General features: G+C 57.5%; 3 protein-coding genes across 4 annotated transcripts; 2 read left to right on the plus strand and 1 right to left on the minus strand.

The window, feature by feature from the left end:
* The first annotated feature begins 323 nt into the window (after nt 1-323).
* On the plus strand, nt 324-4,582 carry LOC141936584 (electroneutral sodium bicarbonate exchanger 1-like). Of its 2 annotated transcripts, XM_074853652.1 has the most exons (5): nt 324-525; nt 2,477-2,590; nt 2,947-3,108; nt 3,667-4,090; nt 4,452-4,582. In XM_074853652.1, exons 2-4 carry the CDS (start codon nt 2,525-2,527, stop codon nt 3,943-3,945), a joined length of 507 nt encoding a protein of 168 aa, XP_074709753.1. In that variant the 5' UTR covers nt 324-525; nt 2,477-2,524; the 3' UTR covers nt 3,946-4,090; nt 4,452-4,582. The 2 variants fall into 2 exon arrangements, with proteins under 2 accessions (XP_074709753.1, XP_074709752.1); XM_074853651.1 differs by lacking the exon at nt 324-525 and having other exon boundaries at nt 1,796-2,590.
* Nucleotides 4,180-5,184, plus strand: LOC141936583 (sodium-driven chloride bicarbonate exchanger-like). The gene is made up of 2 exons (XM_074853650.1): nt 4,180-4,856; nt 5,080-5,184. The coding sequence occupies exons 1-2, from the start codon at nt 4,356-4,358 to the stop codon at nt 5,098-5,100; spliced, it is 522 nt and encodes a 173-aa protein (XP_074709751.1). The 5' UTR covers nt 4,180-4,355; the 3' UTR covers nt 5,101-5,184.
* Nucleotides 4,953-6,569, minus strand: LOC141936585 (separin-like). The gene is made up of 3 exons (XM_074853653.1): nt 6,471-6,569; nt 6,103-6,389; nt 4,953-5,103 (listed from the first exon to the last, which is right to left on the minus strand). The coding sequence occupies exons 1-3, from the start codon at nt 6,513-6,515 to the stop codon at nt 4,953-4,955; spliced, it is 483 nt and encodes a 160-aa protein (XP_074709754.1). The 5' UTR covers nt 6,516-6,569.
* Between the last annotated feature and the right edge of the window lie 8,503 nt (nt 6,570-15,072).

Below are 15,072 nucleotides of genomic sequence, written 5' to 3' on the forward strand. Positions count from 1 at the left end.
TCCATCTGGAATACTGTTCAGTGGCACTTGGGGTTTTTTTAATTAAAAAGAAAAATTAAAAAATAGGATGTGTGTGAATAGCTGTGTGCTAGATACAGTGAATAATCTCCTCCTTTTTGGAGTGAATGGCTTTATAATTAAAAATCTCCATTCAATGTTACAAAAAGGGGTTCCCTTGAAGATCCACATGCTTGCTGATGGATTCCTGGCTGACAAAATCCCCTCCCAGCTTGCTTAAACATTAAACCCTCTTTCAAGTGCCATTCAGATTATCTAGTGTGATTTCTTCCAATTAATCATAGCAGTGTAAAGTGTGTATTGTTCTTAAAACCTACGGTCAGAAGTTCATAGAAGCATCTGTGTCTGGTTTAACTGAGTTAAAGCTCTTGTTGTGTCAGGTGGAGGGTTTCTAATGCCGTTTTTTTCTCTCTCAGCAGAGATGACCGTGCACATCTCACCCTCTAGGAGCCAGGACGCCACATCCAGGTTCCAGCCCATGCTGTCCCCAGAGCTCGTGTCCTCGAGGTGAGCAGGGAGGGGCGTCACCCCGCAAGGGGTTGGTGTGTTGCAGCAGTCGGTGCTGTGAGGGCTGAGGGATGGCAGCGGGGTGACAGCAGCTGTTGGGGTCCCTCATTTGCACAGCCCCGCCCCTGCCCGCTGGGGAATCTCTGGGTCCCTGGGGCAGGTTTTGAACAGTCCCTCCCAGTTAGGTCAATGGACCCAGCACAGCCAGGAGATGCGGTGGGAGCTGCTCGGCCTGGCAGAAATCCCTCGGTACTTGTGATTCAGAAGAGGCAAAATTTGGACCCCCAGGTCTCCTTAGATGACCTTCAGGAGCTGGGGGCTGCAGCAGGGACAGGCTCTCTGTCTCTGGTCCAGTGACTGGTCCCATTGCTCACAGGAAGGGGAAGAGCTTTAACAGGTGAATCTGCCATTTCCCTTCTTCTGGGGGTTACAGGAGCTGTTCTGGGCATGAGGGAGGTGTAAATTCACCGGTTGAGTCAGACTGGGTAGAGCAGAGATGGGCTGTCGTTTCTCTGACCTCAGCGCTGTGTCTGTGCTGTAGCTGTAATCATCTCTGCCCGCACAAGTCACCTGGGGGCCTATTTTGTTTTAAAGGAGATATAATGATTAAAGTCTGTGAATCTAGTGCACAGTCTGAAATGAGTACTCGGGGACCAGCAAACTCATCTCCAGACAGGAGCATTTTATCCTCTTGCCCACCAAGTTAACCGGTGCCACCAAGTGCTTCCAGGAGGCCCTTTCACAGTCGCAGTTGTGACCCAAGTGTGAGACCCAGTGGCTGGGATTTTCTTGCTTTGAACACAGTAATCCTGGCAATGCCCTTCCGCAGCCCCGGTGGCAAGGGGAAAAGAGAAGCCAAAGGACTTTTTTCTGTTTGCCCCTGTAGTTCTCCTTCGGCTTTTAAGGCACAGCTGCTCTTGGTGCAGCGCCGGCGGTGGTACTTCAGGCGAGGAGGGCGTCAGCTCTCAGCCCTTGGCTTTTGCAAGGAGAAAAACGGTGTGTTTGGTGGGAAGTGCCCTTGCACCAAGGGAAGCTGGAGCCTGGAAGGGCTGAAGATGAAGCTTTGCTCTTGCAGGCTGCTGAGGGCCTTTGGAGGTTGTTGGTGGCCATGTCTTGTGGCCAAGTGCCATCTAGTGAGTCCTGCAGGTATCGCGTTTGGAGACCGAAACTGGCTGTGATAAGAAGTGCAGGGTTTGGGTTTTTTTTTCCTCACCCAGTTTGGAAATCCCTCTTTGGTTTTTTTTAGAAAGGAACAACAGGAAGGAAGCAGGAGGTTTGTTTTTCTGGTCTGAAACCCTCATCTCTCTCTCCCTGTAGTAAATACTTCCCGCCTCACGTTGTGTACAATATAGGTGATGTTATGAGCTGTTTTATTTGGGTATGGGAAGAAAAAGCTCCTACAAGTCCGTGTTTTTAGGGCCATGCCTGGAGGAGGCAGCACACAGAGGCCTCTTCTGCATAGCGCTGGTGGCCACTGACACCAGCTCTCTGGTGTGCTACATCACCCGCTTCACCGATGAAGCCTTCGCCTCCCTCATCTGCCTCATCTTCATCTACAAGGCTCTGGAGAAGCTGAGTCACCTGCAGGAGATCTGCTTCTGTACATCATATGCTCAAGGGGAAAGTTGGTTCAAATGAGGAACAAGCGGTGCCTCGGTGCCTTATTCCCATTTTAGCAGTGAGCGTGGCTGTAGTGGCAGACATCTGTTTCCTTATTTCTTAATTTAGTTTTTTAAAGGTCTGAATCCAAACAGCCCTTTTCCACCCAATTAAACGCCAGATCTCCCAGGGACAAGCACAGCAGCAGCACCTGACCAAGGGATTTGGCTGCATGTCTGCAGAGGGGGGGGGTTTGTTAACCAGCCCTCACGTTGTTGATGTCCCCAACTCTTCCACCTCGTGTTAGGGCCCCGTTTGCGATGCCTCTCTCAGCTCTGGTTTCTTGCCCCAGGTACGGTCCACAGTAAGTGACTTTGCTGTTTTCCTCACCATCGTCGTCATGGTGCTCATGGACTTCATGGTTGGGATCCCGTCCCCGAAGCTCCACGTTCCCCATATGTTCAAGGTAACGGGGGGGTTTGGCACGGAGCTGGTTTCAGCTCTTGGGGATGCCCCAAGGGGATGTCGGGGCAGGACAGGGCTGAGTCTGGAGGAGGTGCTGGTGGTGTGACCATCTCTTCTTCCACCCCCGAACGCATCGTTTCCTTCTGGAAATGAGAAGACATCCCCAGACTAGATACCTACAGCAGAAGTATCTGTAGGTGCTTGCACAGCAGAGGACGCTGGCGCTGCTGAACCCCCCGGGAGAGGGTGACGTGAAGCCAGGGCTGGGAGATGCTCTGACACAGGCAGGGAGGGAAAATCAAAGCCAGCGAAGGGGCTGGGCTGGGAGATGATGCTGAGGTGTGAGCTTTGTTGCAGCCTACCAGAGACGACCGTGGGTGGTTCATCAACCCCATAGGACCCAACCCTTGGTGGACGGTGTTGGCTGCGCTCATCCCAGCTCTGCTCTGCACCATCTTGATCTTCATGGACCAGCAGATCACTGCTGTTATTGTGAACAGGAAGGAGCACAGGCTGAAGGTAAGGGGCTGCAAGAGATGACCCCACCCCCAGCCCACTCTGGGCTGCAGGGATGGGAGAAGCTCCTATTCCAAATGCTTTGTGAAGGCCTTGCTTTGGGACAACGTCAGGCTGCGGGGCAGGATGCTCTCCTGAATTCATGATGATGCAGGGAGAGAATGACAGGGGAGTTCAGATGAGCAATCTTTTGGAGCCCCAAAGAAATCTTAGAGCAATATAGAAGCGCGTTTTTGTTTTAAAATGTCGGCAGCGGCTGGGGGAAGGAATTGTTTTGATGCGCTGCCGGGGGTAACTCAGAGTCACATCGTACTTGCAAGTGGCGGAAATTTCTTTATGAATGAAAAAAACAGTCTCTCCAAACCCACTTTGTCTGAACTCCTGCCAGATCTGGCTGCAAGGTGCTTGCGCAGAGGCTGGCTACATCCTTAGTGGTTTCCAATTCTTGTTTTAAACTTTCAAGCAGTTGGCTTGTGCTCAAGTAGGGTTTGAGCCTGACTTGCGATGTTGTCCTGGCTCTTGTGCCGCGGGATGCTGTATCTCTTGTTTTGCTCCCTGCAGAAAGGATGCGGGTACCACCTGGACCTTTTCATCGTGGCCGTGATGCTCGGGGTCTGCTCCGTGATGGGGCTGCCCTGGTTTGTGGCTGCGACCGTCCTGTCCATCACCCACGTGAACAGCCTCAAAGTAGAGTCCGAGTGCTCAGCTCCGGGAGAACAACCCAAGTTTCTGGGGATACGAGAGCAGAGGGTCACGGGCTTGATGATCTTTGTGATCCGATGGGGAGAATCCGACACACCTCTAACCCTGTGGAAAGTGGAAAGCTTTAGGCAATTTTAGGCAGTGCCTGTAGAAGAGAGGGGTAATACTGAAAATGCAATTTAAACCCCCAAATGACTGCATTCTTTGTTTTCAGTTTATACCAATGCCGGTGCTTTATGGCGTCTTTCTCTACATGGGTGTGTCGTCGCTCAGAGGAATTCAGGTACGGACTCTTGTGCGGCGTGTCGGCTCCCTGGTATTTCACCTCCGTGAACATGGGGGAATTCAGTGCAAAGGGAAGGCAGTTTCTCCCACTGGTGGAAATCCTTGCTGGGGGGGATTCCGTGGGCCACAAAAGGCTGTTAATAGACCAGCGTGGAATAATGGCAATTTGGTGGGCAGCCCTCATGGGAAGCTGGTTTATAGATGGAGTGAAGGGGAAGTGGGTGCTGCTCCCAGGAGGAACATAGTGGGATCCAGGATTTCTCATGGCACGCGAGGTCCTGAAAACTGCCCCCACATCTCAACAGGGCCAGAAACTTCCCGCAGTCCCAAGGTGGCCACTTCTCACTTTTATTTTGCAGTTCTTTGACCGCCTGAAGCTGTTTTGGATGCCGGCAAAACACCAGCCGGATTTCATCTACCTGCGGCACGTCCCCTTGCGAAAGGTGCATTTATTCACCGTGATCCAGCTGATCTGCCTCGTCCTGCTCTGGGCCATCAAGGTGTCCCGTGCCGCCATCATCTTCCCCATGATGGTAAGAGCCAGTGCCGCTTGGCAGCGGGATGTTTGCAGCGCTGGAGGGAGATGTAGCCTCATCTCTGGCCTCACCGCATCTTCCCTCTTCCTCGTGAAGGTTTTGGCTCTCGTTTTTGTCCGGAAAGTGATGGATTTCTGCTTCTCGAAGCGGGAGCTCAGCTTTCTGGATGACCTTATGCCAGAAGGGAAGTTCTTGGACGGTGCCAAGAATGAAGCCGAAGGGGAAGAGGTAACGCTTGCTGGGGGCTCGGGGCTGGAAGCACCATCAGGAGCCTTTGCTTGGAGCTGTTGCTCTGCAGCTCTCAGGTTTGCCTCCCAAAACTCATCAGCCAGCACAACCTCTCGTGCTTACGCTGAGCTTTGGTTCCCCGGCCCCCCTGTGCCTTGTGCTGGTGCGCTTGGTGGCATCAGTTCCTGTCCTCACGGGTTGCTGTGTGAAATGTTTCTTGCAGGCCAGCTCCTTCTGGATTTGATACCTGGGATGAGACGTTGGAAACAACCATGTTACATCCCCAGGGGCAGGCAGGACCCTGACCGGCCGGGGGAGCAGGATGGGGATGATGGGGACACACCCACAGACACCGCACCAGTAATAAAACAGTTGATGCTACACCTTGTTGTAGGGTCTCTGGGGTGCTGCAGGCCCTGAGGGGGTGATCCCCCACCCCTGCCACCCTTCCCGGGGGTCCCCAGGCTGCCAGGTCCCCCCTGGTGTGAGCTGTGGCCTCCTGGCCCCTGGCCAGGCAGTGGCAGAAGCGACCCACGGCCACACGGGGACAGGGCTGGGGACTGCCTGTGTCCCCTGAGGGGGGTGGCCTGTGGACCTGCACCCCCCTGTGCATGGGGGGAGATGTCCCTGTCCCTGGTGGCAGCCAGCACAGGGGGAGGGTGACCAGGAGGGTCCCCAGCAGTGGCCTGAAGCTCATCACCGCTGCAGGGCCAGGGGCCAGGCAGGGCCAGCACCCAGGAACGATGACAGCACAGGGACACACTGGGACAGGGACCAGGGGACATTCCAAGGTGCACAGGGGAGGAACCACCCAGACCCTCCCAGTGCCCCCCCAGTGCATCCTCGCTGCTTCCTCCAGCATCTGCTGGGCTCATCCCCGGCCCCCTCCCCAGTGTCCCCAGTGCATCCCCCAGCCCCCACCCCAATACCGCCAGGACATCCCCCATCCCCACCCCACTGCCTGCCCCCCCCCCCTCCCCAGGGCGCCCGGGGACAGCTCCCCCGGCCTTCCCCAGCACATCCCGGAGCATCCCCCTGTCCCAACCCCCTCAATGCTCCCTTGCCAGCCCTGGAGAGCTGCCTCCTGGGCAGAGCCCTGTGCAGCGCTGGGGGACAGCCTGGGCACGGCCGGTGCCCTGGGCCAGGTCACCGAGCTGCAGTTTCAGCTGCAGGGCCCCAGCTACACCCAGGGAGGTCTGGCAGGGAGGGAAGGGGTCGCAGGGGAGCTCAACCCAAGCTCTGGTACCTGCTGCTCCAGCAGGCATCGCCGCTGCCCTGGCCGGCCGTGGTCCTCAGCAGGTGGTAGCGGATCTTCTCCAGACAGAAGGGAGCAGGCTGTGGCACGGCTCTCAGGTAGCCCTGGCATGCTGCCTCGGCTACGGCCACCAGGCTGGTGACCTGGGGCGGGCAGCCCCCGGGCTGGGCCATCTGCTCGATGCAAATCCGCAGGACTTGGTCACAGACCTGGCTCTTCCGCAGGCGGGAGGCCTGGCTGCTGTCGGAGGCATCTTCCAGGGAGCACGAGAGGCGTTCCTGGGGAGGGGAGGGTGTCAGGGCGCCCCGGGGGAGGGATTCCCCCCCCCCAGCAGAGCTCCCCCCCGGTCCCCGGCTCACCCCCAGCTCGGCCAGCAGCTCCTCTGTGCCCTCCCAGCTCTGCATCGCAGCAGCAAAATCAGCTCCTCAGAGGAGCTTCAGGTGTGACACCAGGCTGGCGACTGGGGCAGGAAGGGAAAGGTGTGAGACCCCCCCCCCACAGCTCACAGGAAACTCCCAGAGCCACTCCCCAGGCTCCCCCTCAGTGCTCACAGCGTGCCCCCCCCCCCCCATTCTCCAGCTCCCTGGGAACCCCCAGCCCCACTCCCCAGTGCACCCAGGACCCGAAGATCCACTCCCCAACCCCGAGAGGGACCAGAGCCCCCCCCAGTCCCACTCCCTGATCCCCTCAAGGCTCACAGCCCGCCCCCGGGCCCACTCCCCGATCCCCTCAGGGCTCACAGCAACCCCCAGGCCCACTCCCCGATTCCCTCAAGGCTCACAGCTCCCCCCAGCCCCACACCTCGATTCCCTCAAGGTTCGCAGCCCCCCCCCGCCCCACTCCCCAATCCCCTCAGGGCTCACAGCCCCCCCCAGCCCCACTCCCCAATCACCTCAAGGCTCACAGCACCCCCCCAACCCGACTCCCCAGTCCCCTCAAGGCTCACAGTGGCCCCCAGCCCCACACCCCGATTCCCTCAGAGACCACAGCCCCCCCAATCCCACTCCTCGATCCCCACAAGGCTCACAGCCCCCCCCAGCCCCACTCCCCAATCCCCTCAGAGGCCACAGCCCCCCCAGTCCCACTCCCCGATCCCCTCAGGGCTCACAGCCCCCCCCGGGCCCACTCCCCGATCCCCTCAGGGCTCACAGCCCCCCCCAGTCCCACTCCCCGATCCCCTCAGGGCTCACAGCCCCCCCCGGGCCCACTCCCCGATCCCCTCAGGGCTCACAGCTCCCCCCAGCCCCACACCTCGATTCCCTCAAGGCTCACAGCTCCCCCCAGCCCCACACCTCGATTCTCTCAAGGTTCGCAGCCCCCCCAGCCACACTCCCCAATCACCTCAAGGCTCACAGCACCCCCCCAACCCGACTCCCCAATCCCCTCAAGGCTCACAGCGGCCCCCAGCCCCACACCCCGATTCCCTCAGAGACCACAGCGCCCCCAATCCCACTCCCCGATCCCCTCAGGGCTCACAGCCCCCCCCCCAGCCCCACTCCCCAATCCCCGCAAGGCTCACAGCCCCCCCAGCTCCACTCCCCGATCCCCTCAGAGGCCACAGCCCCCCCAATCCCACTCCCCGATCCCCTCAAGGCTCACAGCCCCCCCCAGCCCCACTCCCCAATCCACGCAAGGCTCACAGCCCCCCCAGCTCCACTCCCCGATCCCCTCAAGGTTCGCAGGCCCCCCCCGGCCCGACTCCCCGATCCCCTCAGAGCCCACAGCCCCCCCCCAATCCCCTCAAGGTTCACAGCCCCTCCAGCCCCACTTCCCGATCCCCTCAGTGCCCACAGCCCCCCCAATCCCACTCCCCGATCCCCTCAGAGCCCCCAGCACTCACCCTCACGCTGCTCCGCGGCCACCGCCTGGGGGCGGTTCCCGCCCTTTTCAAATATTCGCCGCGGCCAATCAGCGCGCGGCTCCACTGGCCGCCCGCGCGGGGCACGCCGGGAGTTGTAGTCCCGCCTCGGGGCGCGCATGCGCACGGCGCCTCCCGCCAGGCGGGGCCGAGCGGGGACCGCCGTGTTATGGCGGCGGGTGTGCGGGGACCCGGGGGACGGGGGTGGCTGTGCAGGACCCTCGTGCGAGGGGTGGTTGTCACAAGGGCCCTCCCTCCCCGCGGGAACCCCCCGGCCCCGGGTGTCGGTTGCTCGGCCTTGCCGGCCCAGGCGGGAAAACCGTCGGGATGCGCCATTGCCCTCAGAGGAGCCCGGTCCCGCGCCCGTCCCCCCTCAGCCCTTCGCTCCCGCCGCCGGGGGTCCCTGTGACAGGGCAGCGCCGGCCGTGCGGCTGCTGGCGACATTTCACCCGGGACACAGCCCCAGCTCTGGGCACCTGCAGCCGGGAGGGTCCGGGATGCCGCCCTCTGCCTGAAACCACGTTTTCTTCCCCAAACCTCCTCTCCCCCGAGCGGAGTTCCTGACCCAGACCCCAGGGAGATGAATGACCCCACAGCAGCACCTCCAAAACCCCCTTCAAAAGCTCCAAAAATGCCTCCGACTCCACCCTTCAAAAGACACCGGAGCGGCACAGCGAGACAAACAAAGACTTTTATTGTTTTATTTTCCAATTATGGTCAATGGTGACAAGAGAGAAATCAGACAGTCACGGCTGTGGCGGGTGGAACCCGTCAGTCAACAGCAACACTTCACGGTCAGGACCCACGAGGTGACGACACCAATTTATGTTATTTGAGTTCCACAGAATGAACCCAAAATAAATCAATTTACAAAAAAAAAAAAACAACAACAAACCCAACCAAAAAAACTCACACAAAGATTCAAAGTGATAAATAACACAGGTTTGCTTAACGGATTTTTTTTTTTCCCCTCAGTTTTATTTACAACATGGAGCATTTCCAAACTAGATCATCTCTTACAATAAAATATATTTATTTCAGCATCTCCAAAACAAAAATAATTCCTATATTTCTAAATGTAGCGCACTGGGAGAAAATAAAATAATAATTAAAAAAAAATGGGCCAGCACCTTATTTATTATCCTTTTACACCCCTTTGGGATTCCCATGCACTTTTGGAAGGGGCCCACGGGAGACTGGGGGAGCTGTTTTAAGGCACCAAAGATGAGGAAAACACCCAGCACCCATCCCGCATCGCTGGGAAGGGGGGTTGCTGCCCACTAAAGCAGCGCAGGTCACTGCAAGGACAGTTTGGGTTTGAGTCCTAAAGCAGCGCCAGGCACTGGGGGTTTCCCCCAACAGAATTTTCCTCTGCACAGGGAAATACTAAATCCTCCCAAAATAAGGAGCCAGCCGTGGGTTTCTGGTGGGTGAAGGGGGCAGCCAAGCGCTGGGTCTCCCCGCCAGCCCCAGGGGGTACAAATACCTTTTAGATGGCCCGCAGGCACGGTACTGAGCAAGACTTCAGCTTGCCTTTAATTTTTTAAATAAATAAACAAATTAAAAATGCTAGCCCTGTAAATAGCCAAAACAAAGCTTCAAAGGGAGAAGACGGCTGTGCTGGGGCACGCTGGGGAAGCCTGGTTTGCTGACAAGGCAGCTGCCAACATTTTGCAGCTCCCCGAGGCCAGGGGAGACGCAGAGCCCCGTGGAGTGGGACCCAGCCCCTCTTCATTAAACCTGGCACCATTTTCCTCCCAGGGTGGGTTTCTTTCTTTCTTTCTAAACTGGAGAGATGCCAGGCACGTGCTGAAAACAACCCCAGCCCCTGGTCCTGGTCCCTGCCAGGAGGCCGTGGAGTCCAGCCCGGCTCTCTCCTCTCACATAGAGGAAAATAAAAAGGAAAAAACCAAACTTGTCCTGTATTAGAAGGCAAATAATTGCATTTTAGGGGCAGGGCAGCAATAGGACTGGTACCACAGCCACCCAGCTCCACACCCATTGCGGTTCACTGGCTTAATGCTTATACCTCCACGGGAATCAAAGTTTATTTTCAATGGGGAGGTCGGGGCTCTCCTCCACTGGGACATTTTCTCTCTGGGGAGGAGGAGACGGCACGTTGGAGCAGCAAGCACAGGCCCATGCTCAGGGCCAGGCACGGGAAGGCAGCGTGGACGGGACGTACAGGGGCATCACAGAGGAACAGCAGCAAGAAAACCCAGGCTTGGCACCTTTCCCTTCCTCCAAGCCTTTTGTTTCTGCCTCCCCTCCTTTTTAAAGAGCTAAACCAGTCTCCCCCCCCGACAGTCCCCATGCCACGCTGGCAACAGTCCAACTACAGTTTCCAAAACCCCATCCCGTAAAAGCTGTCTGATTTTAGCCCCACTTGGGGCTGTGCAACTTTCATCCTTACAGAGCAAGCTTACATTTTCTTTTCCCCACCCGTTTGCAAGGAGCAACAACTTGCCGTTGCCATGTGGGTTGGTTGGATGCCCGAAATGGCCACCTAGTTTCCTCCTCCCCATATCTGGTGTTTTTCTCTTTTGCCGCAACTGCGCCCTGTGCAGCTCTTTTTTCAGCCTGATACCTTAGCAATTCATTATGAACCACCCTCCATAACTTTCCCAACCTTTTTGCTGTCTTATCATCGTTCAATGTTAATTCCCATAATTTATCTCCAAATTTTCGCCATTCCGATAACTCATGAACTGCATGTGGATTAATAAAACAACCTTGCTCTACCCCATAAGCTAAAAGCCCCTGAAGATCCTTTTTTACATCTATTCCCTCAACCTGGCGTTGTGTCAGCCAGGATGCAAATAAATCATATGCTGCTTGCCTGTCCATACCTGAATTTTTTCCGTTGCAGCCTTTCCAGGTCTCGGCAGCACGTATCAGCAGGGTTCACCTCTTATGACACCCAGGGCGCGGGCCTTTTCTCTTATTTCAGTCGCCTTTCGCCGTCCTCGCTGCTTAAGGACCTGAACCACCTTCACTGGTCTTTATCCTTCGTGGCGCCTTATACGTCCTTTGGCACGTATCACGTCGGGGTCACCATTTGTTGAAAGAACGCAGAGGGAGCCCAGCCATCATTTAATGCACAAAGGCTCAACTTTATTAGTACTCACACTTCTTTTATATCTACAATAATCAGTTCATACATATTGCAAAAGCGAGCTCCCTATAGGTTGCTAAGGTTAGATACCTTGGTTGCTAAGGTTAAATACCAATCCCACCCCTTATGATTTCTGCAAGGCCTTCTACATAGTCTTGCTTCTGTTCTTTGTTCTTCTTTGATACTTTTCGGTATTTTCCCATCACGTCGCCGTTGTCAGCGGTGCTGTGCCCTTTCTCACGTAGCCAGTTGTTAGCAAACTGCTCCACACTGTGCAGGCACCTGCCTCTGCCCAGGGGCTGGGGGGCAGCGGGGCCTGACGCTGTTTCTTCTCTTGCTGCAGCTCCCGGGCGCTGAAGGAGCTGTGGGTGCGCACATCGCTGGGGTAAGCTGGGGGTGCTGCAGGCACAGCCAGATGGGGGAACACGGCTCCCCCGTAAGGAAATAACTCTTCTATTATTTCCTTATTACCTAGAAGGACATTTTCTATACTGCAGTGTCCTTTGGTGCTCACAAATGCTCTGGCTGAACCCAACTCTTTCACAGCATTGCAAAGGATGTGTCATTGTGGAGCACTTTTCCCTGTTCAGACAACGACGTTCTTACTGTGGGTCTTCACGAAGGTAAGGAGAGCTCAGAAGTCAGGGTTGATCTCCTGTAGAGTGATATAGGTCGAATAAAGGAAAAACTAGTCAGGAGCTCTGGTTGTGCTGCACAAAGTGTTTTTCTAAGAGCAAAGAAATGGAAGCTAAAGGAAGGAGAAGTTGGAGGAAAATCCTGGGGATGACCAAGAATGTTAGGGGAGGCTGTGACATCTGCTGGCATATCAGCTCAGAGCTGCTGTGGCACACGACTCCAGGTGCACACACTCGTGCTGTCCTTCACCTCATTACTCTGCGCGCTGCGTTTTGGCCCACACGGGAAAGCCGAATCGGCCGTAGGTGGCTGAGGTGAGGCAAGTGCCACGTGTGGGAGACGCGGCAGCAGCGAGTGTGGGTCAGAGGGCAGCGCGTGGGGAGAAAGGGAGCGGAGGCGCGGGCCGTTCGGGGAAATCTGTGATCCAAACGTTCCTGGCCCGGCTGGCATGCCGTTAGCTCACAGCACCGGGACTGTGTCTCTGCTGGGGGTTTCTGCCTGCTCTGGGACAGGAGCAAATCGTGACCAATGCAGAAAATGCAGGAAAGCAGAGCAAATTCTGGAGGGGGTTAATTCGAGGTGTGGGGGAAATGGTAAGTCGAAGCGTTGCTGCCTGGTTAAACAAAGACTTTAATCTGTTTATTGAATGTGGTACCGTGGCAAGGTTTCAGATCTCACAGGTGCCAGCACTGGTTTCGTAGCCAGTGTTATCACAAAAAGGAGCACCAGGATCTCTCCCTCTGCGAGCTGGAGGTGGGTGGTGTGATCCACGGGTCAGAGGTTGGAAATGCACAAAGCAGGGTGTTAAAGCCAGGCTTTAACTGTTTTTCAAAGCTTGGCATAACTTGGCCAATCCAATAATCCTGTTCAAATCCACCATTTTTTTAAAAAAAGTATTCTTCCAGAATACTGGCAGGCAACCCACTGTCACGTCACTGTGCAGTGGGCTGTGACGTCAGCAAGCAATGGAATGTGACCTCACATCCCTCCCTGCAGGCTCTGCCTGCGCCCGGCCCAGTCTGGCTCCTGCCTGGACTCCTGCCGAGCGTGTCTGCGAGGTCTGGAGGGTCGAGCCAGGCTGCTCCGGGTGCTGGGTTGTGCTCTGGGGGCTGCCGGCGGCAGCTCTCAGTGCCCGTCCCGGAGCCATCCCCTGTGTTTCCCCAGCCCTGCCTGGGTCAGGCAGCCGGGCACCGCCGGGCGCGCTCGCGGCAGCGGAGGTGAGCTGTGTGGGGGAGCGTCCCCCCGGGGCGGCCCTGGGGCAGGTGATTGGACTTGGGGAGCCGGGAGGGTGTCCTTCGCCAGGGGCCTGGGCATTTCTTCCTCCCCTCCCTCCCCTCTCTGGGACAGCCAGTGACCGGGGCCACTCTCACTTTGGCAGCACAGGACACCTTTTGGCGGCGCCGGCGCCAGTGAGCGGGAGCAGCTCCTCATCCTCAGCACTCCCCACCCCGCTGCAGCACGTGAACGTGGCCATGGAGTCAGAGCAGATCTGCCCCATCTGCCGCGATGAGCGAGATGACGCCGCTTATGTGATTCCCTGCTGCCACCGGTTCTGCCTGGGCTGCATCCTGCAGTGGGCAGATGTGAAGGCAGAGTGCCCGCTCTGCAGGGGACCGGTAGAGTCGGTGCGGTTCGCTGTGCCGGGAGGCAATGGCTATCGAGAGTGTGCCATCACGCTCCTCCAAGGATCGCCCGAAGCCAGCAGCCAGGCCGACACAGCTCCCAGCCGCCTGGCCGAAAACAGCCCCCATCGCCCTGTGGCTTCCCCTCCATCCTCTCCGCAGGGGACACTGTCCCCAGATGAGCAGGACGCTGCAGAGCCAGAGGCCGTGGGTGGCATCCTGCCCGAGGGCTGGGCAGGATTCTTCCAAACGCAAGAATATTTCCTCGATCCCGTGCTGTTCTGGCTGCGCCGGGAGCTGGAGGCGATCTATGGGTCCCAGTGGTGGCAGGTACAGCGTGCAGAGGGCAACATCCTGCACGCCCTGTGCGTCCACGGCCCGGCTGCGGAGGCCATGGTCCGGGAGCTGCAGCCTGTCCTCGGGGAACACGCAGCCCCTCTGGTCCGTGGCATCATCGACGCCATCGAGAGCTGCAGCGAGGACATCTGGACCCTGCCGTGCTCCCCGGCTCTGGGGGAGGAGGACGACAGCTCCGAGGGCAGCTCCAGCGCCACCAACTCTGGCTGCAGCAGCTCCCGCTGCGGGACTGCCAACACCTACGCGACCTCCTCCAGCAGCCCTGAGAGATCTGACAGGGAGGAGGAAGCCACCCTCTGTGGGGGTCCCGGCCGCCCCCCATCTGCGCCCGTCCCGGCAGAGCAGGAGCAGCCCCAGGAGGAGCCGGGGCAGGCGGTGGCGGCAGGTCCCTCTGCTCCCAGGCAGCGCAGGAACTGCTCGAGCGGGAGGCCCAGGCGTCCCCTGAAGAGGAGGGCCCCTGGCCCCCAGGACTCTCCCCAGCCCTGCAAGAGGCCGCCCCGCCGGCAGCACTAGCAGGGCTGCAGCAGGGCTTTATTCAAGTCCAAGAAAATAAATTCCTGTTTCCCTGACCCTGTCTCCAGGTGCTGCTTTCTCCCCCTTCTCCTGGTGCCTTTCCCTGCCCCACCCTGTGCCCCACCGTGGTGGCCCCCGCCTGCTGCTGACTGTCCACGGGCACTGGAGCAGCGGGGAGAGGCTGCAGGGCGTCACTCTGTCCATACTCTTCGTTCCTTCCCCAGACGCCTCCAGCTCACGGCAGGGGCCTCTCCCAAAACATCGCTGCCTCAGTCACCATCAGGTTGGGCTTTTCTTCAGTAGTAATTGTCTCATCCACCTGAAATGAATCTCTTTATAAGTTCTGTCTTATAAACAGTATGGATGCTAGGGCAGTACTCCAGGTCAGCCCACAGGAATGTTTCAGAGCAGCAGGATCTCGGGAAACGGTTTCTGCACACCCGTGCCTTTCTCTGGGTTGCGCAGCAGAGGGAGGCACGAGGCCCGTGATGTGATGAACAGGCCATTCCCTCATCCTTGAGAAACCACTGGGAAGACAGCAAAGAGATCACTGTATGAAGGACAGAACATTCTTCCAGCGTGCTGGCAAAATCTGAGCTCTGTCCTTCTGCAGTGTCTCTGCAGGGCCCCGTGGGGAGGCTCAGGGCTGCCACACGCAGCTCCGTGGGCTTGGACGGGGCCGTGGGCTGTCCCCTCGTCTGGCCTCCTGGCCTCAAGCAGGGTCAGATCTGCTCGTGTTCTTGCAAGGTGTTGTTAAATCCTCAAAAGTCTCCACCTCTCCTGTAAGCACCCTCTGCCAGTGCCTCATCAGCCTTTACACCAGAAAGTTTGCCCTGAGCTCTAACCTGCAGCATCCCTGC

Source organism: Strix uralensis, chromosome 33, assembly GCF_047716275.1.
Source record: "Strix uralensis isolate ZFMK-TIS-50842 chromosome 33, bStrUra1, whole genome shotgun sequence".
Classification (NCBI taxonomy): domain Eukaryota; kingdom Metazoa; phylum Chordata; class Aves; order Strigiformes; family Strigidae; genus Strix; species Strix uralensis.